This window comes from Meleagris gallopavo, chromosome 22 (assembly GCF_905368555.1).
Source record: "Meleagris gallopavo chromosome 22, MGAL_WU_HG_1.1, whole genome shotgun sequence".
Taxonomy (NCBI): domain Eukaryota; kingdom Metazoa; phylum Chordata; class Aves; order Galliformes; family Phasianidae; genus Meleagris; species Meleagris gallopavo.
In genome coordinates this window covers 2782211-2797753 of record NC_139425.1, presented here as the reverse complement: position 1 = coordinate 2797753, position 15543 = coordinate 2782211, and the positions used below count along the sequence as shown (strand labels likewise).

The window sequence follows — 15543 nt, the reverse complement described above, 5'->3', positions numbered from 1 at the left end:
TTTCTACCCTATCCCCCCCCTTCCAGTGCTCCTGTTGCCCACTGTTCCCCATCCCTTCCTGCCATGCTCCTCCATCACTCATCATGTTTCATTTCCACGAACAGTTTCTCCATCACCCACAACCTCCTATTCATCTTTCCTTCCATCATCCTTCATTTCTCTGTTCTATCACCTGCCACATCCTCTTCCTCCCTCATCACCCATCACATCCTGTCCCTTCTTGTGTTCTACCATCATCTACATTCCATTCCTCCTTTCTGTGACCTGTCCTCTCATCTCTGCGTCTCATCCCTCCGTGCCATCACTCACCATGTCCTATTCATTCTTCCTGTGCTCCTCCATCACTATGTCCCCATTCTTCCTGTGCTCCTCTGTCAGCCACCACATCCCTTCACTCCTTCCTGTGATCTGTCACCTCTGCATCTCATTCTTCCCTGCCATGTTTTTCCATTGCCCATCTCCCGTCTCTCCTAAGTGCATTTCTCCATCACCTGCTACATCCTATTCATCCTTTCTGTGTTCCTCCATCTCCCACCACATCCCATCCCTTGTTATCCTCATTGACTTTCCATCATCTCATCTCTTCTTCCTCCACTTCCACCCTGTCTCCTCTGTCCTCATCCTCCATCACCTTGTCTTTTCCTTTCTTATTCCTTATGTCAACATTTCATCATCCCTTCTCATCCTCCACGAGCTCCCACCATCATCACACCCTGCTTTAATTTATTTCATTTCCCCTTCCTGTCTTTATCCATTTACTTCTACCTCCTCCATTCTCCTCATCCCCCTCATCCTCCTCCATCTCAAAATCCATTCTCACCTCCCACTCCATCTCAAAATCCATTCTCATCTCCAGCTGTCAACATCTCCTGGCCCTGCCTCTTCTTCCTTAACACCCATGTTTCCGACCCCCTCTCCATTTTCCATCACCTTCTCACATCTTCCTCCATCTCCAATCTTTGTCTTTCTCTAACTCTTAAACACCTCTCCATCTCTCCTCCATCTCTCCTAGGTGTAGATGTTTCTGTTCATTGGAGGACAGTTGGACTAGATGACCTTTAAAGTCCCTTCCAACTCAAAAGATACTATGATATTCTGTGATCTCTCATAATCTCCTCATACCTCTTCTTCATCATTATTCCCTCCCCTCCTTGTCCTCCATCACCTACCATCTCATCTCTCTTATCTTCCTCTACTGCCTGTTTTTCTCCTTCATTCTCCTCCAGCTCCTGTTGTCCCCAATCCCTTTCCATGCCCCAGCACCTCCTGTTCTTCCCCATCCTCCTCTTCACACCTGTCCAGTTCTCCTGCAACCTTTCATAGTCTTTTCGTCATCCTTCACTTTCCATCTCCTGTATCTCTGTTCTCCTCTGCTTTCCACCATCTCCTATCCCTTTTCTTTTCTCCATCTCTCACCTCTTCTTCTTTCACCTCAGTTTCTGTCCCTCCAGTCCACCTCCACCTTCCATCCTTCCCCATCCTCTTTCAGCTCTGGATATTGCCCTGTCTCTCCTCATACATTTTCTCCTGCTATCTCACCATCCCTTACCATTGTTCACCTCTCAGTTTCACTTTCTCCTCATACTCTCCCACTTCCCTATCCCTCCTCATTTTTTAAGCGTCCCACTTATTTCACTGATTTCCCCTCCACCTCTTCCTGACCTCCAGTCATCCTCACCCAACTCACACTTCCCACTTTTGCCATCCTTTCATTCTCTTTCACCTCCCAACTCAATCCTGCCTTCCATCTTCTCCCAGCCCATCCTCCTGCCATTCTTTCTTTCTTCCATCCTTCCTGCACTCTTACTGCTAGCACATCTGCTGTTATTGCCACCTTCTCTTCCTCCTTCCTTTGCCTTGTATCCGATCCCTCAACAACCCAGGAAAGTCACTTCCAGCCCTGTTGCAAGCAGGAAGGGCAGGGCTAGGTTGGATGCAGAGACAGCCTCCCACCCCATCCCTGCTACTCAAGACATTTGCATAGCAGCAGAGATAGCCACAGCTTGCAGGTTGGAAGATTCCTGCCAGACATCAGGAAACACTTCTTTCTTGGTACAGCTGGTACTGGTCACTGGGGAAGTGGGAGGATTTCTGCTCTTGGAAAATTACAAAACTCAGCTGAAGTCACTGGTTCTGACTCGTTAGCAATAACTCTTTGGAACACAGGAGCTCATCAGAGTCTCCTGGAATCCATTGAAGCACTCACACCTGTTTAGTCTGTTAGATTTCTCCGAACACTGGAGGATTTCCAAGAGTGTCAAAAAAGGCCAGATACGGATTTGAGTGCAGTGTTTGTGATACTGCAGGACATGAGGAACCATCACTGCCAGTTGCTCCATGGTACTCAAGCAGGACCACCATGTGCTGTTTGAACAGGACCATTGCAGACTGCTCCAACAGGATCACTCCATGCTGCTGGAGCAGGACTTCTTACATACTGCTCCAGCATGACCATTCCACATTGCTCAAGCAGGATCACTCCTTGGTGCTTGAGCAGGACCACGCCAGGCTGCTTAAGCAGAATCATCACATGTAGCTTGAGCATGGCCTTCACATGTTCCTCAAGCAGGACCACCCCATGTAGATTGAGTGGGACCATTCCAGGCTGCTCATGCAGGACCATCCCAAGTTGCTTGAGTACCATGGGCCAAGCCAAAGTGGCTTCCTGAAGGACTGCCAGATCCCAGGCCAGTGAGATACCCTGAGATGACTGCTCAGCCCCTCAAGCCAGCAACCCTTGCATCACCTTCATTTTCCTTCCCTTAGATTGAGCCATGCAGGGGCATGGCTATTCCCTCCCAACCACCTTTGATTGCAGCAGGGCACAAACTGCTGGCACTGCCGAGGGAAGGACAGACCTCTTCTCCATCCCGTGGGAGCCCCAGACCCCGAGGGACTTTCCTGGAGGACCCTCTCAGAGCATCCTACATCCCTTACGCACAAGGGCCAGCCGGCTCACTTGATGCAGACTTTGCCTTGCAACTCTGGAGATTCCCAACCACCCCATGGAGGAGCAGGGTCTTTGCTCCTTCCTGAGGTGATGTGTCCCACTGCAACACAGGCAGCCAGAGTTTGGATGGGGCAGGGGTGACGTTTGTAAAGTGTTCCCACCCAAATGCCTTCCTGGCTGGTGAACTTGGGAGAGGGTGGAGAAAAATTCCTACCTGTGTTAGAACCTAGCTGAACTTACGTGTCTCCCCAAGCTGGATTTCTTATTCCAAATGTTCAAACTGTTGTATATTGTACTGCGATTTTTACACTGAATTACTGTAGAAAACAAAAATCTAAACCAAGTCTGTTTAAAAATAAACAATAAAAAATCTCTATTAAAAAAAAAAAAAAAGCTGAAATAAAATCTTTCTTTTAAGTTGTCTTCACATTAATGTGTTGGAGCCACCACCTTAAGTGGGGGCTTTCTTATGCCAAGTGCCTCTTGTCCACCGCCTGCTACAGCCCCTGGGGATGTCAACCACAGTGAAGACAGCTCCTGAGATGTTGTGATGTTCTGGGCGATGAATGAAAGAGTTCCCATCCAGCAGCACTGGCCTGACCAGCTGTGCTCCCAGCCCTTCTCTCCATGCAGGAGCAGATGCTGTTTGCAGGGAGATGTTTTGACAGCAGGGTGACGGAAGCAACTGTGAGACCTGGCCAGGCTGGTGGGATGGTGCTACAAATGAGCAACAGAGATGAGCAGAGAAACAACCTGCATCTTGAGCCAAGGACCTGTGGAGCAGAACCAGATAGGGTGGCTCAGCCACGACCCACTGTGCTGGGCTTCACAGCAGCTTCCTCAGTGATGTCTCCAGTCCTCAGCTGGGGGCAGGGCTGCCAGGGACCACAGGGAAATCTGCCGTGGCCAGGTCCCTGTCCAGCATCCTCTGGCTATAGCTCTGCCTGCAGACCTCTCTCCTGCCACCACCGCATGCCCTGTCCCACCTTCCCCACAAAACAGCAGGAGCTTCCCTGAGCTCAGCCTAAGGGGATGGGAATAGGCACATTTTGTGTGGTGGGGTGTGGCCAAGTGAGAAAAAAAGAAAAGAAAGAAGCAGACCTGCTTTGCTGGGTGCTTTCACCAGCCCTTGTGGTCCCACAGAGCACTGGTGTGGTTTTGCCACCCCCAGTTGCCGGAGCACAGGATGGGCTCCTGTGTCCTGTGCCCAAGCAGATACTCTCACTCCAGCCCATGCTTCTGACTCAAGTGAGGTATCAGCATGCAGGTCTGGGTCAGCCCTGTGCAGCCAGCTAGTGGCCTTAATGTCGGGAGGTGGAGGAACTTTCCAGTGCAGCTCAGCTCCAGGCTGCTCCAGGCTTAGGGCAAAAGCAGAGGGTGGCAGGGAACAGTGTAGGGATGTGTGGCTGGGATGTGCCGCACCATGAAGCATAGCTGTCATGAACTTGTGCTCGGAGGCTGCATCGCTGACCCCTTGGGGCCCCGCATCGCTGGCCCCATGGGCTGCAAATCTCTGTTAAAACAGACCCTGCGTGGCTGCCACTTCAGACTCTGTGTCACTGCCCACTGTGGTGCTTGCATGGCTGGCACTGCAGGCCTGCAGGGCTGGAGCTCGGCAGCAGAGGGCACGTCGCTGCCATGGGAGTTCTGGGACACAGATGAAACCCCATGGGGAAAGCAGCTCCTAAACCTCAACCTCTCTTAACGTACTGCAGACCGATGCAGTCTCTCCCAAGCCTGGTCTACCTTCCTCTGCATGCCTGGTGTCCACCATATCTCTCTTTGACTCGGCTCCATCATCCAGATGGAAAACAGCAGCAACCAGCAGAGCCCAAATAAACAAACAAGCCATTGTGAGAGGGGAGAGCATCTTTATAAGGTTAATTGGCCCCATCTACGAGACATAAAGGCATTTTCTTGTGGCTCAATCACTCTGAAAGCTCAGGCAAACAGCAGTAATGTGTCTCCTGGGTTTGATTTAGAACCGTGGTTGCATTATTAGCTCATCTACATGCAAAATGATTATGAATATATTGCATGCACTCTGCAGAAGGCTAAATCATCAGGCTCTGATATTCATCAGCTTCTTTCTGAAGCTTGAAATTCAGCCATCTGTCATCCCTGTGAGCAGAGGAATGGCTCAGGCCTGGTTCGCCCGAACCGACCCACTTTAGCTCCCCATGCCAGCAGGAGGAGGGAACTGAGGAGCCCAGGGGCTGCGGAGCTGCCCACACAATGCCCAGAGCCGCAGCGGTATCTAGCAGCCCCATTTGCAAACAAAGGCACAGATAAATCCCAGCAGGGCCCAAAGGCTGTTATCACACAGCTGGTTAAAATTTCCTCCTGCAGCCAATGCAGAGGAGTTCGATCTGTGGCGAGATGTGTGTCCCCATGTTTAACCCCACCTCCACGGTGAGTTCCAGGCACGCCCTGCAGCACTCTGCCCCACCAAGCCCCAGCTCCAGGGCAGGAGCCCAGCTGGATGCAAGCTGCTCTGGAGCCAAGGGAGCTGGAACAGTAAAGTGTGGTCATGCAGAAAGAGTCCTTGCCCTGGAGCCCAGATTATCCCTGCAGAGAGACCAGAGTGTTTCCATATTTCAGCTATTGACCATCAAAACGAAAGCTGATAAGGGCCACGTCTATGCCAAGGTTGGGTCTGAGCAGCGGTGTGGTTCTCAGCCCTATGCATGGGTGTTCGCACGGGAAAGCAGGTCCAGGGGCTATTCTCAGTTTTCCTCTTTGCAGGTGCCTTGTGAGAGGTGAAATAACCGCACCCCATCAGGCAGGATCCTGAACACAGCTGAAGCACAAGAACACCTCCGGCCTCAACAGCCCACACCAGCATTGCTAAATGGTGCTCCATATATGCTGCCCAAGATATGTGCTGCTCCTAAGATATCCATGCCACAGCACCCAGGCTGCAGGAATTCATTCATTTTTTTTTCTCCAAAAACATGTTTTTGCAATAGGGAACATGGAAGCAATGACAGCGCTGGCTGGTGAGGGAAACACCTTGCTGTCTTTGGCTGTGCCTGTGCCATGTCTGCCCATATAGAGAGCATGGGCGGCATGGGTTTGTCTGTGGTAGCAACACAACGCTCCCAGGCTGTGCACTGAACATGGAAAATACCAAAGATCCCAGAATAGACTGGACCTATCTGCTGACAGGAATATGTGCCAAGTACGAGCTTCTGGTTTTTTATCTTCTGGGTGTTCCTGGGCCCCAGCACTGTGTACCACAGAAGTTGCCCATAGCAAGCGGCTTCCCTGATGTGCATTTTCACTGGCAGGGATGATATCCATCAGTGCTGAGGAAATCTTCAAGGTCTCATCATCCTCCCAGGCATTGCAAACAGGACGTCCTGGCAGTGATCCTCTGTGCCTGGAGATGGGAGGGGGGCATGGCTATGGGGACACGGCTGATGGGGACGAGGCTGATGGGGACGTGATGTTGCTGACAGGGCAGCTATTGGGGTACACCGCTGGCACGGGGGGACAGCACTCGTGGGGGGACATCACTGACAGGGGGGCACAGCTGGTGGTAGAGACACTATGAACAGGGAGTTGATGGTGGGGCTGACAGGGGGACAGAGCTGATAGGGAAGATAGCTGATGGGGAAGATAGCTAACAGGTGGAAATGGCTGATGGGGGAGATGGCTAACAGATGGACATGGCTGATGGGGGAGATGGCTAATGGGGGAGACAGCTGATGGGGGAGATGGCTGATGGGGGTACATGGTTTATGGGGGGACATGGCTGATGGGGGAGATGGCTAACAGATGGACATGGCTGATGGGGGAGATGGCTAATGGGGGAGACAGCTGATGGGGGAGAAGGCTGATGGGGGGGTGTGACATGGCTGATTTGGGGACATAGCTGGCAGGGGGATGTGGCTGACAGGGGGACATGGCTGATGGGGGGGATGGAGATGGGTGATGGGGAAGATGGCTAACAGATGGACATGGCTGATGGGGGAGATGGCTGATGAGTGGACATGGTTTATGGGGGGACATGGCTGATGAGGGAGATGGCTGGTGGGGAGCACATGGCTGATTTGGGGACATAGCTGACAGGGGGATGTGGCTGACAGGGGGATACGGCTGATGGGGGAGACATGGCTGACAGAAGGACACGTCTGGCTGAGCGTACTCCACTGCCGGGGACACAGCCGACGCGAGACACCACCAAGGGGGGGCACACGGCCGGCGGCGGAACACGGCTGACAGCGTGACACAGCCGCTGGGGGCACAAGGCAGACAGAGCGACATGGCCGACTGGAGACGCGCGCGGTGACGGCGGGCCGCCCCCGTTCTCCCCGCGCCTGCTCCGGGTCGGCCGGCACCAACGGCCTCGGGGCGACGGGCGGAGCCGTTCGGGCGCCGCCCCGCGCCGCCGTCTCCGCCCCCCGGGCTCCGCGCCGCTTTGAAGCGAGTCGGCGCCGCGCTCCCGCTCAGAGCCGGCGGCGCCCGCCATGGTGCAGCCCGAGGAGCAGGCCCGGCTGTACCAGCCGCGGCCCGAGCTGCTGCCGGCGGCGCACGTCCCCTCGCTGCCGGACTACCGGCGGCTGTACCGGCGCTCCGTGGAGGAGCCGCAGGGTGAGGGCCGCGCGGGGCGGGCGCTGCCGGAGCCCGGGGCGCTGCCGGCGTTGCTTCGCCGCCCCTCTCCGTCCCAGCTGAGATACGGAGCGGTTTCCGTTTCTCGGCTCGCTGGGTTGTAAGCTGTGCCCGTTGCTTTTGTAGAATTCTGGGGTGACGTCGCCAAGGAGTTCTACTGGAAGCAGCAGCACTCGGGGCCGTTCCTCAGGTACAACTTCGATGTGACGAAGGGGAAGATCTTCATCGAGTGGATGAAAGGGGCGAAGACCAACATCTGCTACAACCTCCTGGACAGGAACGTCGGTGAGAAGAAACTCGGCGACAAAGTGGCTTTTTATTGGTAAAGCTTTTTTATTATTACATAGGAAGCATGTGAACGCAACACCGAGGTGTACCTGTGATATTGACTGCGGCCGAGGGGAATTAAAGCATGGTAACAGCGGGGCTCAGCTCTGTGTGTGGTGCAGCAGGTGCTTGCTTTCCATGCTGTCCTGAGTTGGGCTGTGCTGAAATGCTGCGATGCCCAGTGCTCCTACACGGCTGTGCCCAGCTATAGGTATGTGTGAGGCTGTGCCCTCGCAGGTAGGAAGGTGTGGGTGGAAGATGTAGGCTCAGGAACGGCTGAGATGCAAATTCAGCTTGCTTCCTTATTCCGTGGTGCTGGCAGGCTTTGCTCCTGTGGTGAGAACGTTGTAAAAAATCCTGAGCTCGGTGTGTTGGTTCTTAGTGCTGGTTGGTTTATAATGCAGTGGCACTGTCCTAAAGGCTGCCATATCAAGTGCTGTCTTTGGGAAGAAAAGCAAAGTGTGCTTGTGTTGTTCTTCTTAGTCTTTCTCATCTTTTCCTGGAATAGTTGGAAAAGTCCTATGAAGCTGAAATTTGTATCATGATGGAGAATGGGCTTCTCTTGTGATGTGTGACATCCAGAACCAAGGCTGTGTTGCACTGCAACAGTTGGCACTGCAGCTGTGCCTTGGATTGACAGCGGTGTTGTGTGCTCACGCACCTCAAAAGCATGTGTTTGCACTGCATCTGTGTTCCCATGGCTGCATGGGGCTGTGCAGAACCAAACTGAAGCCTACCCTGTCAGTTAGGATGCAGTAACTTGTTTGTGTGCTGCTCAGGAGCCCTCCTGTCACTGTGATAAAAATACCAAGTGCTCTAACTACAAAGAGCTCTCCTGCTTGTCAGTAGTTTTGTGCAGCCAAAGAGCTGTCTGTGCTGTGTGGGGCTGTCATAGGGGTGTTTTGTAACAGCCACACTACAGGAAGAAACGTGTTCCTACAGTATAGTTACAGCTGCAGATGTGGAGCTTGGCTCGTGTGGAAGTTTCTATCCATATGGCTGCTGCTTCAACAGAAGAAAATTGCACTTGCTGCCTAGAGATAATAGCACTGATGTTACTGCAGCTTACACAAGTGAAATGGTGGAAAGTATTTACTTCCCCACTAGTCAACGCATTCTCTAACTTGCTCAGATGTGAAATGACTTCAGCTTCTGAACGAAGCTTATCGTGATAAAGGTGTGTCAGCAAACAGAGCCATTTGGCAGGCTCCTGGGCAGCTCGAGCTGCTAGCTGTTCTGGGGGCAGCAGGCTCAGCCTTGCCCAGAAACTTCCATGTGGCACTCTCCCTTCTGGAAGTGAAGCCATGCGGCATGCAGCTCTCATTTGATCTTAGTGAGGGTTTTTCTTGTTATTCTCCCAACCTTTGTGGGATATTTGTGATGCTGAGCAACACTCACGGTGCGAGTGGTGGGTGTCAGTTACAGTGCTAAAAGATAAGGGCTCCTTTCCACCTTAACATGCTGTTTTCCACAACAGTTCTGGGGTAAGTTCTGCCAACTTGAATCTGACATGAGATTGATTTTGAGGCTGGTGCTGTCTGGGGCTGTCAGTTGTGAATTTAATGGTGTGAGAAACAGAAGAGCCGTGGTCAGCATGACACACGCGGTGCTGACCTGTGAACTCCTGGCACAAGGGCCTTGAGAAGCTGGGCTAAGGGTTGTTATTTGTAAAATCACTCTTCTGGGAACACACACATGCCTCTCAGGGCACATGCTTATCTTCAGTAACAAAATATACTTGCTGTCATCTCGTCCTTTCACATTTTGCCTTTAACACTGTTATTGAACAAGCCCTGCTTCCTAGAAACACTTAAGATTTGTCATAGTGGGTGAGTGGTCAAGAGGGAAATAAGAGCCTCCAAAAGCCAAAGAGAATTCTTAGGGAAAACTTAGCGTTGAAATACCTCGGCCGATTTCTTGCTACTGTCAATAGGCTGAGATGGTGCTGAGGTGTCACTGCTTGGCTGTATGAGAGCTTTGAAAGTCATGGCTTCATTTCCACAGGGCAGAAAGTAGGAAAAAGGGAATAAATGAATCCAGGGTGTCTCTGGGAAGAATTGTGTGTCCTGACAAAAGCGAGAGCAGTTCTCTATGGCTGTGTGAAGCTGGGAGGAGCTGGCACTTCCACCAGATGGGCTCCGGTGCTGCTCTGAAGGCTCCTGTACTGCTGCCAGAACAGGACAGTGTGGGTCCCACTCTGAGGATCTGAAGCAGGGCTGCACGTGGGCCCACAGCTCTCTGTGGGATTGCTCTTCCAGCACAAAGAGCGGTGCGTGGGATTGCTTCATGCTGTGCAACTTGTACACAGGTGGCACTGCTGGGTGTCATCCTTCTGGTGCAGTTAGAGCTGTAGTTGACCATCCCGAGTAGGTAGGAAGCGCTTGCTGTTTCTCCGTTGCCTGTTTCTGCATGATATCTTGTGCTGCTTGTGAACGTTGAAAGTATTTCTGCCCCTGCTGCTTTTGATTCCTCTTTCTCTGTTTGGTATTGCTGATGTGGCCTAAGGAGGAACAGAAGAGACAGGAAATGTCTGATAAAATGCTGTTCTGAAAAGGGAAATCTTTTGTAGCTGTATGGAAAGCATGGGGCTGCTAACTCGGTGGCTACTGTGCAGGTAGATACCTGCCCTGCAACTGTAGGAGTTGAGTTATGTTCGCTGTGTGGGCAAACTCTCATCTCCGTTGAAATGCCTGTTAATCATCTAGTGGAAACGACTGTCTGCTGAGGCTGTGGAGGTAAAAATTTAACCAGATGGGGTTTTAAAAAGGGAAGCACTTCTTCTGAGGGAAGCATGTTGTCTGTAACCTGTGTGGAGTGAAGCACTGGTGGTGTCTGGTGGAAATGGGGCAGGAGTTGGAGCTTGGCACACTGCCTTTAGTTTCCCCATTGGCTGGGTGTGTGGGTTTAGCAGTGGGCTGCAGCTTCTGCCACCTTTCAGAAAAATAAATCTGTTCTTTTTCTTTCTGCTTTCTTGTGTTCCCATGTGAAGGGATGCATTCAGAAAAGAGAAGAAAAGGTAGTGATGGCTGCCAGAACTTAGTGCAGCTTTGCTTAGATGGAAGAGTAAATGCTGATCTTTCCACTTCTGGAACTAGAGCAAGTAGGACACAAATGCAAAAAGGCGTTTTTTCTAAATGTTATAAAGAATTTAAGGGCCAGTAGTATAAGAATTTCTTCTAGTTAATCTTTCTGTAATAAACTTAAAGAGAATGGTTGTGGTCGAGTAAAATGAACTGAAAAGCAAAGTAGTACTTGCTCACTGCTTGGTCTCCAGAATCCAGATCAGGGAGTGAGTTTGTGTGTCTTCTTTTTATTCCTTTGGATATCTTCACAGGTATCAGTGTTCTATCAGTGCCACGTGCATGGATGCTGTGACTGAGGATGGTGGCTATTAAACAGCTCTGAACCTCTTTGTGTTAATCAGAGCCAGCATCCATGCGATGCACTCTGCTCTGCTACTCCCACCAGCTTTAGGACACTCAAACCCTGTGCCAGATGGACTCTGTTTCTTTGGTAACTTCCTGGATGATTTGTCATATTTCAGTGACATGGCCACTTTCAACACCATTCTGATAGTGAAAACTCATCCTTGAATTGTGCAGCTTGTTTAAAGGAGGAAAAAATAATCAGTCTGGGAAGGCTGTGTTTCCCAATGCTCATCTCAACTCTTTACAAAGGTAGATAACAGCAGGGCAAGGGGAAATGGTTTGGAGTTGAAGGAGGGAAGATTTAGGTTGGATGTCAGGGGGAAGCTCTTCACAGAGAGAGTGGTGAGGTGCTGGAACAGCTGCCCAGAGGCTGTGGATGCCCCGTCCATCCCTGGAGGTGTTCAAGGCCAGGTTGGATGGGGCCCTGGGCAGCCTGGGCTGCTATTAAATGTGGAGGTTGGTGGCCCTGCGTGTGGCAGAGGTTTGGAGCTTCGTGATCCTTGAGGTCCCTTCCAACCCAGGCCATTCTGTGATCTCCAGCCATGTGCCTGTGAACTACTGAGAGCAGCAGGAGCACAGGTGCCGTGAAACTGCTGTTTGGTAAACCAGAGAAAGCTCTACAGCAGCAAGAAGTGTTATGGAAAAGTTACCATTAGTTTGATGTGTGGTTGTGGTGCTGTCCAGGTGCAGGGCAGGGCCTCTCTGCTCAGTGGGGAAGGAGCCCTACTGGTTCCTGCAGAGCTTTCTGTAGTAGCTGCACCTGAGTGCTTGAGAGCAGTGCTCATTCCTTCAGATGGAAATGACTCTTCAGGGCCCTTCCCAACCCTGCTTGGCTGTGGGGGAGCACCAGCAGAAACCTGGCCTTAAAACAAGGAGTAAAGAACATTGCTGTTGTAACTTGAACACTTCTGGAGGAGGAGTGCTTTTTCTCTCATCTCAGTGGAATTCCTTCTGCCCCACTTGCAGGGACAGTCACCTCCTGGTGTGGTCAGTGCTGTAGTGGAAGTGCAAGCAGCTGCTGTGCTCGGGTGCTTGTTTCTGGAGGCTGTGTGTGTTTGTGCTGAGATCTGGCTCCCGCCAGCTTTCTCCTGTCATACCTTGATGTTGTTTTGTCCTGAGCATTTCTGTTAATAGCTTGTGTTTTGTGCTGTGTCCTCCATCCTCGTTTCTAGTGAAATCTCCGAGACAGTTTCCAGCTGAAAGACTGTGCCAGAGGGCTGAAGTAAATGCATGAGAGCAGCAAAATGCCTTCTTCAGGCTATGGCTGTCCTGCGCTCTTCGTCACAGGAGCGATGCGTGAGTTGTGCTCTCCTAGATGTGAGTTGGTGTTAAAAGCATCGTGTTATTCAGGCAGGCACACACACAATGCTGTCCCTTCTCAAGGTTGATTTGCAAGATCATGGAATATCCGGAGCTGAAGGGGACCTTCCAAGGTTCATTGAATCCAAACCCTGCCTCCACGCAGGACCACCCAAATCCAAACCAGAGCCTTTTCTGTCTCGGGGTAGCTGGCAGGGCAGGACAAAGCAGGGGGCTGGCATGTGTCTGCAGCAGCAGCTACTGGCCCCGCTGTGAGCTACCTGGCAGCTGGCAGTGTGGGGCCAGGGCACTGGTGTGTGTGATTGCTGCTTCTCCTGCTTGGGAGCGCGAGGCAGCAGTGGGGCAGTGGAGCAGCAGCTTTTTGGTTTGTCAGAGCTGGTTGTTCCCAGCCTTTTGCTCTGCATCCCTTGGTAGCTGCTACTGGCAGGGATACAATATCCACCTGTATCAGTACAAAGGAGGACCCAGGAAGTATTTTGACTAGTTAAACATGTCAGATGTCAATAAGTGCCTGGGATTAAATGGTGTGCCCCTCAGAGTGCTGCAGGAAGCTGCATGTGAAATAGCAGAGCTGCTGGCCAGGTCATGGAGCAGCACACAGGGCTGCATGCAGGGGCTGGGAGGCTGCTTGCATGGCTTTGGAGAGGGCTGCAAGCTGTGAGGTGTGCTAGCAAGCAGCCTGGTAGTGATGTGAGCCATCACCAGTGGTGCTGGAGGTGGGAATAGGGTCACTGTGTGCATGGAATAGTGGCAGGGTTGGTGAGGTAATGTAAAGTGAAGGCCAGCTGGGGCTTGGAGCAGTGGCATGAGTACATGGGTAAAGCCTTTCTCAGGCAGTCTTCCTGAGGCTTTGCACAAAACATTAATCAAGAAACTAATTTGCCCATGAATGGAAGAAAGGTCTTTTTATCAAGCTCATTTAGCCTTTCCCTTTGCTTCCTGTTGCTTTTCAGGAGCAATAGCAGGTTTTTTCCAATGCTGGAATTGTTGCTTACTCTATTCAATGGGGGCTCAGGTGCCCCCCAGAACAGCTGCTGCTGCTGTTCTTTGAGACCAAGTTCCAGGCCTTGGTTCTGACCTCATGCAACATTTTGTCTTAGTCTGGCAAGCTCTTGACTGAGCTGCTGTGAGTGTCCCATGGCTTTGTGTGCTGAGACCTGGGGCTCATATAACACTTCTGTGTTATTTAGTTTTATTTAATATTTTATTTGCTTTTCTCATGCTGCTCATTGGACTGATAGAGGGTCTGGCTCTGTTGATTCAGCATGGAGGAGTCAGTCATCTTTCTCGAGTTGCTTCTTACACCACTGTCCTAATGCTGGCTTGCACCTCTTCCAAAGCCACCTCTGCATGCCTATGGGTGTGCAGTTGCACAATACCCACCTGGGGAAGTACAGGGAGGGTGGTGTGCACAGATGATCTGGGATTTTCTCACAGCCTGTGCAACTTGTGTCTTGCAACTGTGGCAGATATTGGGCACCTGGATACCTTTATAGAGCAGCTTGCTGCTGGGAGAGGCATGGAGTTATGCAAAGGTTGTATGTCGGGGATATTGGCAGGACAGTGGAAACTGCAGGTGGGTGTACATGGAGTGCGTGGACAGAGGATGGGGACCTCCTGTGCTGATCCAGGGCACGCTCCTCTGTATGGAAGGTGGGAGCCTTCAGTTTGCTCATTGGACTAGAAAACATGATTATTTTGCTGTAGCTGCGTGGGTGGCTTGTTTGTATGCCCTCCTCTCTCACTCCAATGTGAAAGGCAAAGACATGGACAATGAATCAGGCGCTAGATGGGTGAGACTTGCTCTGAAGTGGTCAGGCCCTGCAAAAAGAGGTGCAGATGGGTGCTTGGTCCAAGCATGGTGGTGTTTTCATGGACAGCTGCATTCCTTGTGCCTGGTGGGTTTCTGTGCCAGAGCTGTGAGGCTGCACTATTGATTTACAAGAGCTTTGACAAAACCCCTTGGCTCTCAGCAGCACCAGGAGCTGCCTTCTTTCACCCAACCCTATGCCAGAGCCCTTGCTCCTGGCTGGAGCAGCCTTCTGGGTCTGCTTGCATTTCTGCACACCATTGGTTGTAAATGTTGATATATGGAGTGGTACAAAGTCACGAGCTCTGGCAAGTTAACAGCCTATTGTGTTAGCAGGTCTGCTCCCTTTTTAGGGGAATCCCTCAAGGAAATGGATGATCTTCCTGCTTGTGTTTTGTTGGTTTTTTTTTTTTGTGCATCCACGTACCTGAGAGCTGAGTTTATTCTGCATTGCCACTGAGCATCTTCCAAGGGATGTTCTGACACTGAACAAGAGGACAGCCCAGCAGAGGAAATCTGGCCATCACCTGCAGAGATTTGAGACATGAAGTAGAAAGACCACCATAAAATCTGATTAATGGTGTAACTTCCCATTGTGGGCTTGGTCAATTTTTTTTTTTTTTTTGAGCCTCCATTGATATCAACTTGCCTGGCATTCAGTTTCCAGGTCTTGGCAATTTGGCAGCACACTCCATGCAGATAGGCTGCATTTCCCAAAGCAGAGCACTTCCCAGCTGCGGGCAGCTTGTTGTCATATCCTGAGTGAAGCTCATGTCACGGCCTGACTGCAAATTGTTTAAACAAGGGCTCAGCGTGTGGTGCTGGAAATAAGCTCTCCTCCCATTGGGTTGGTAAAAATAGTCTGTGCTCCTGACAATATTACTTGTGGCAAACATCTAAAATGTTTCTTCTGATGTCAGCTATCTCGCTCTCCTACAGCATCTGGAGGATTTGGCTCACAGGATCAGCAGCGATGGCTGAGGTCACCCAAAGCTGGTGACCTGCTGAAGGAGCCCTGCATGGGAGCTCTGTTGCAACAGCACGATCCTTAAGGCATGTTGTTTAAAACAAGCTAAATGGAGTGGGCTCTAAAT

At 51.3% G+C, this 15543-nt stretch overlaps 1 protein-coding gene across 4 annotated transcripts in view; it reads left to right on the top strand.

The window, feature by feature from the left end:
- Positions 1–7210: 7210 nt before the first annotated feature.
- Positions 7211–15543, top strand: part of ACSS2 (acyl-CoA synthetase short chain family member 2) — a 31199-nt gene continuing 22866 nt past the window's right edge. For 2 of the 4 annotated variants that reach the window (XM_085241368.1, XM_085241366.1), the window contains exons 1-2: positions 7215–7546; positions 7691–7886. In XM_085241368.1, the coding sequence (XP_085097494.1) occupies positions 7423–7546; positions 7691–7886 (320 nt within the window). In that variant the 5' untranslated portion in view covers positions 7215–7422. Of the gene's footprint in view, positions 7547–7690; positions 7887–15543 lie in introns of all 4 variants that reach the window. The other 2 variants (XR_014887700.1, XM_085241367.1) reach the window with 2 other exon arrangements.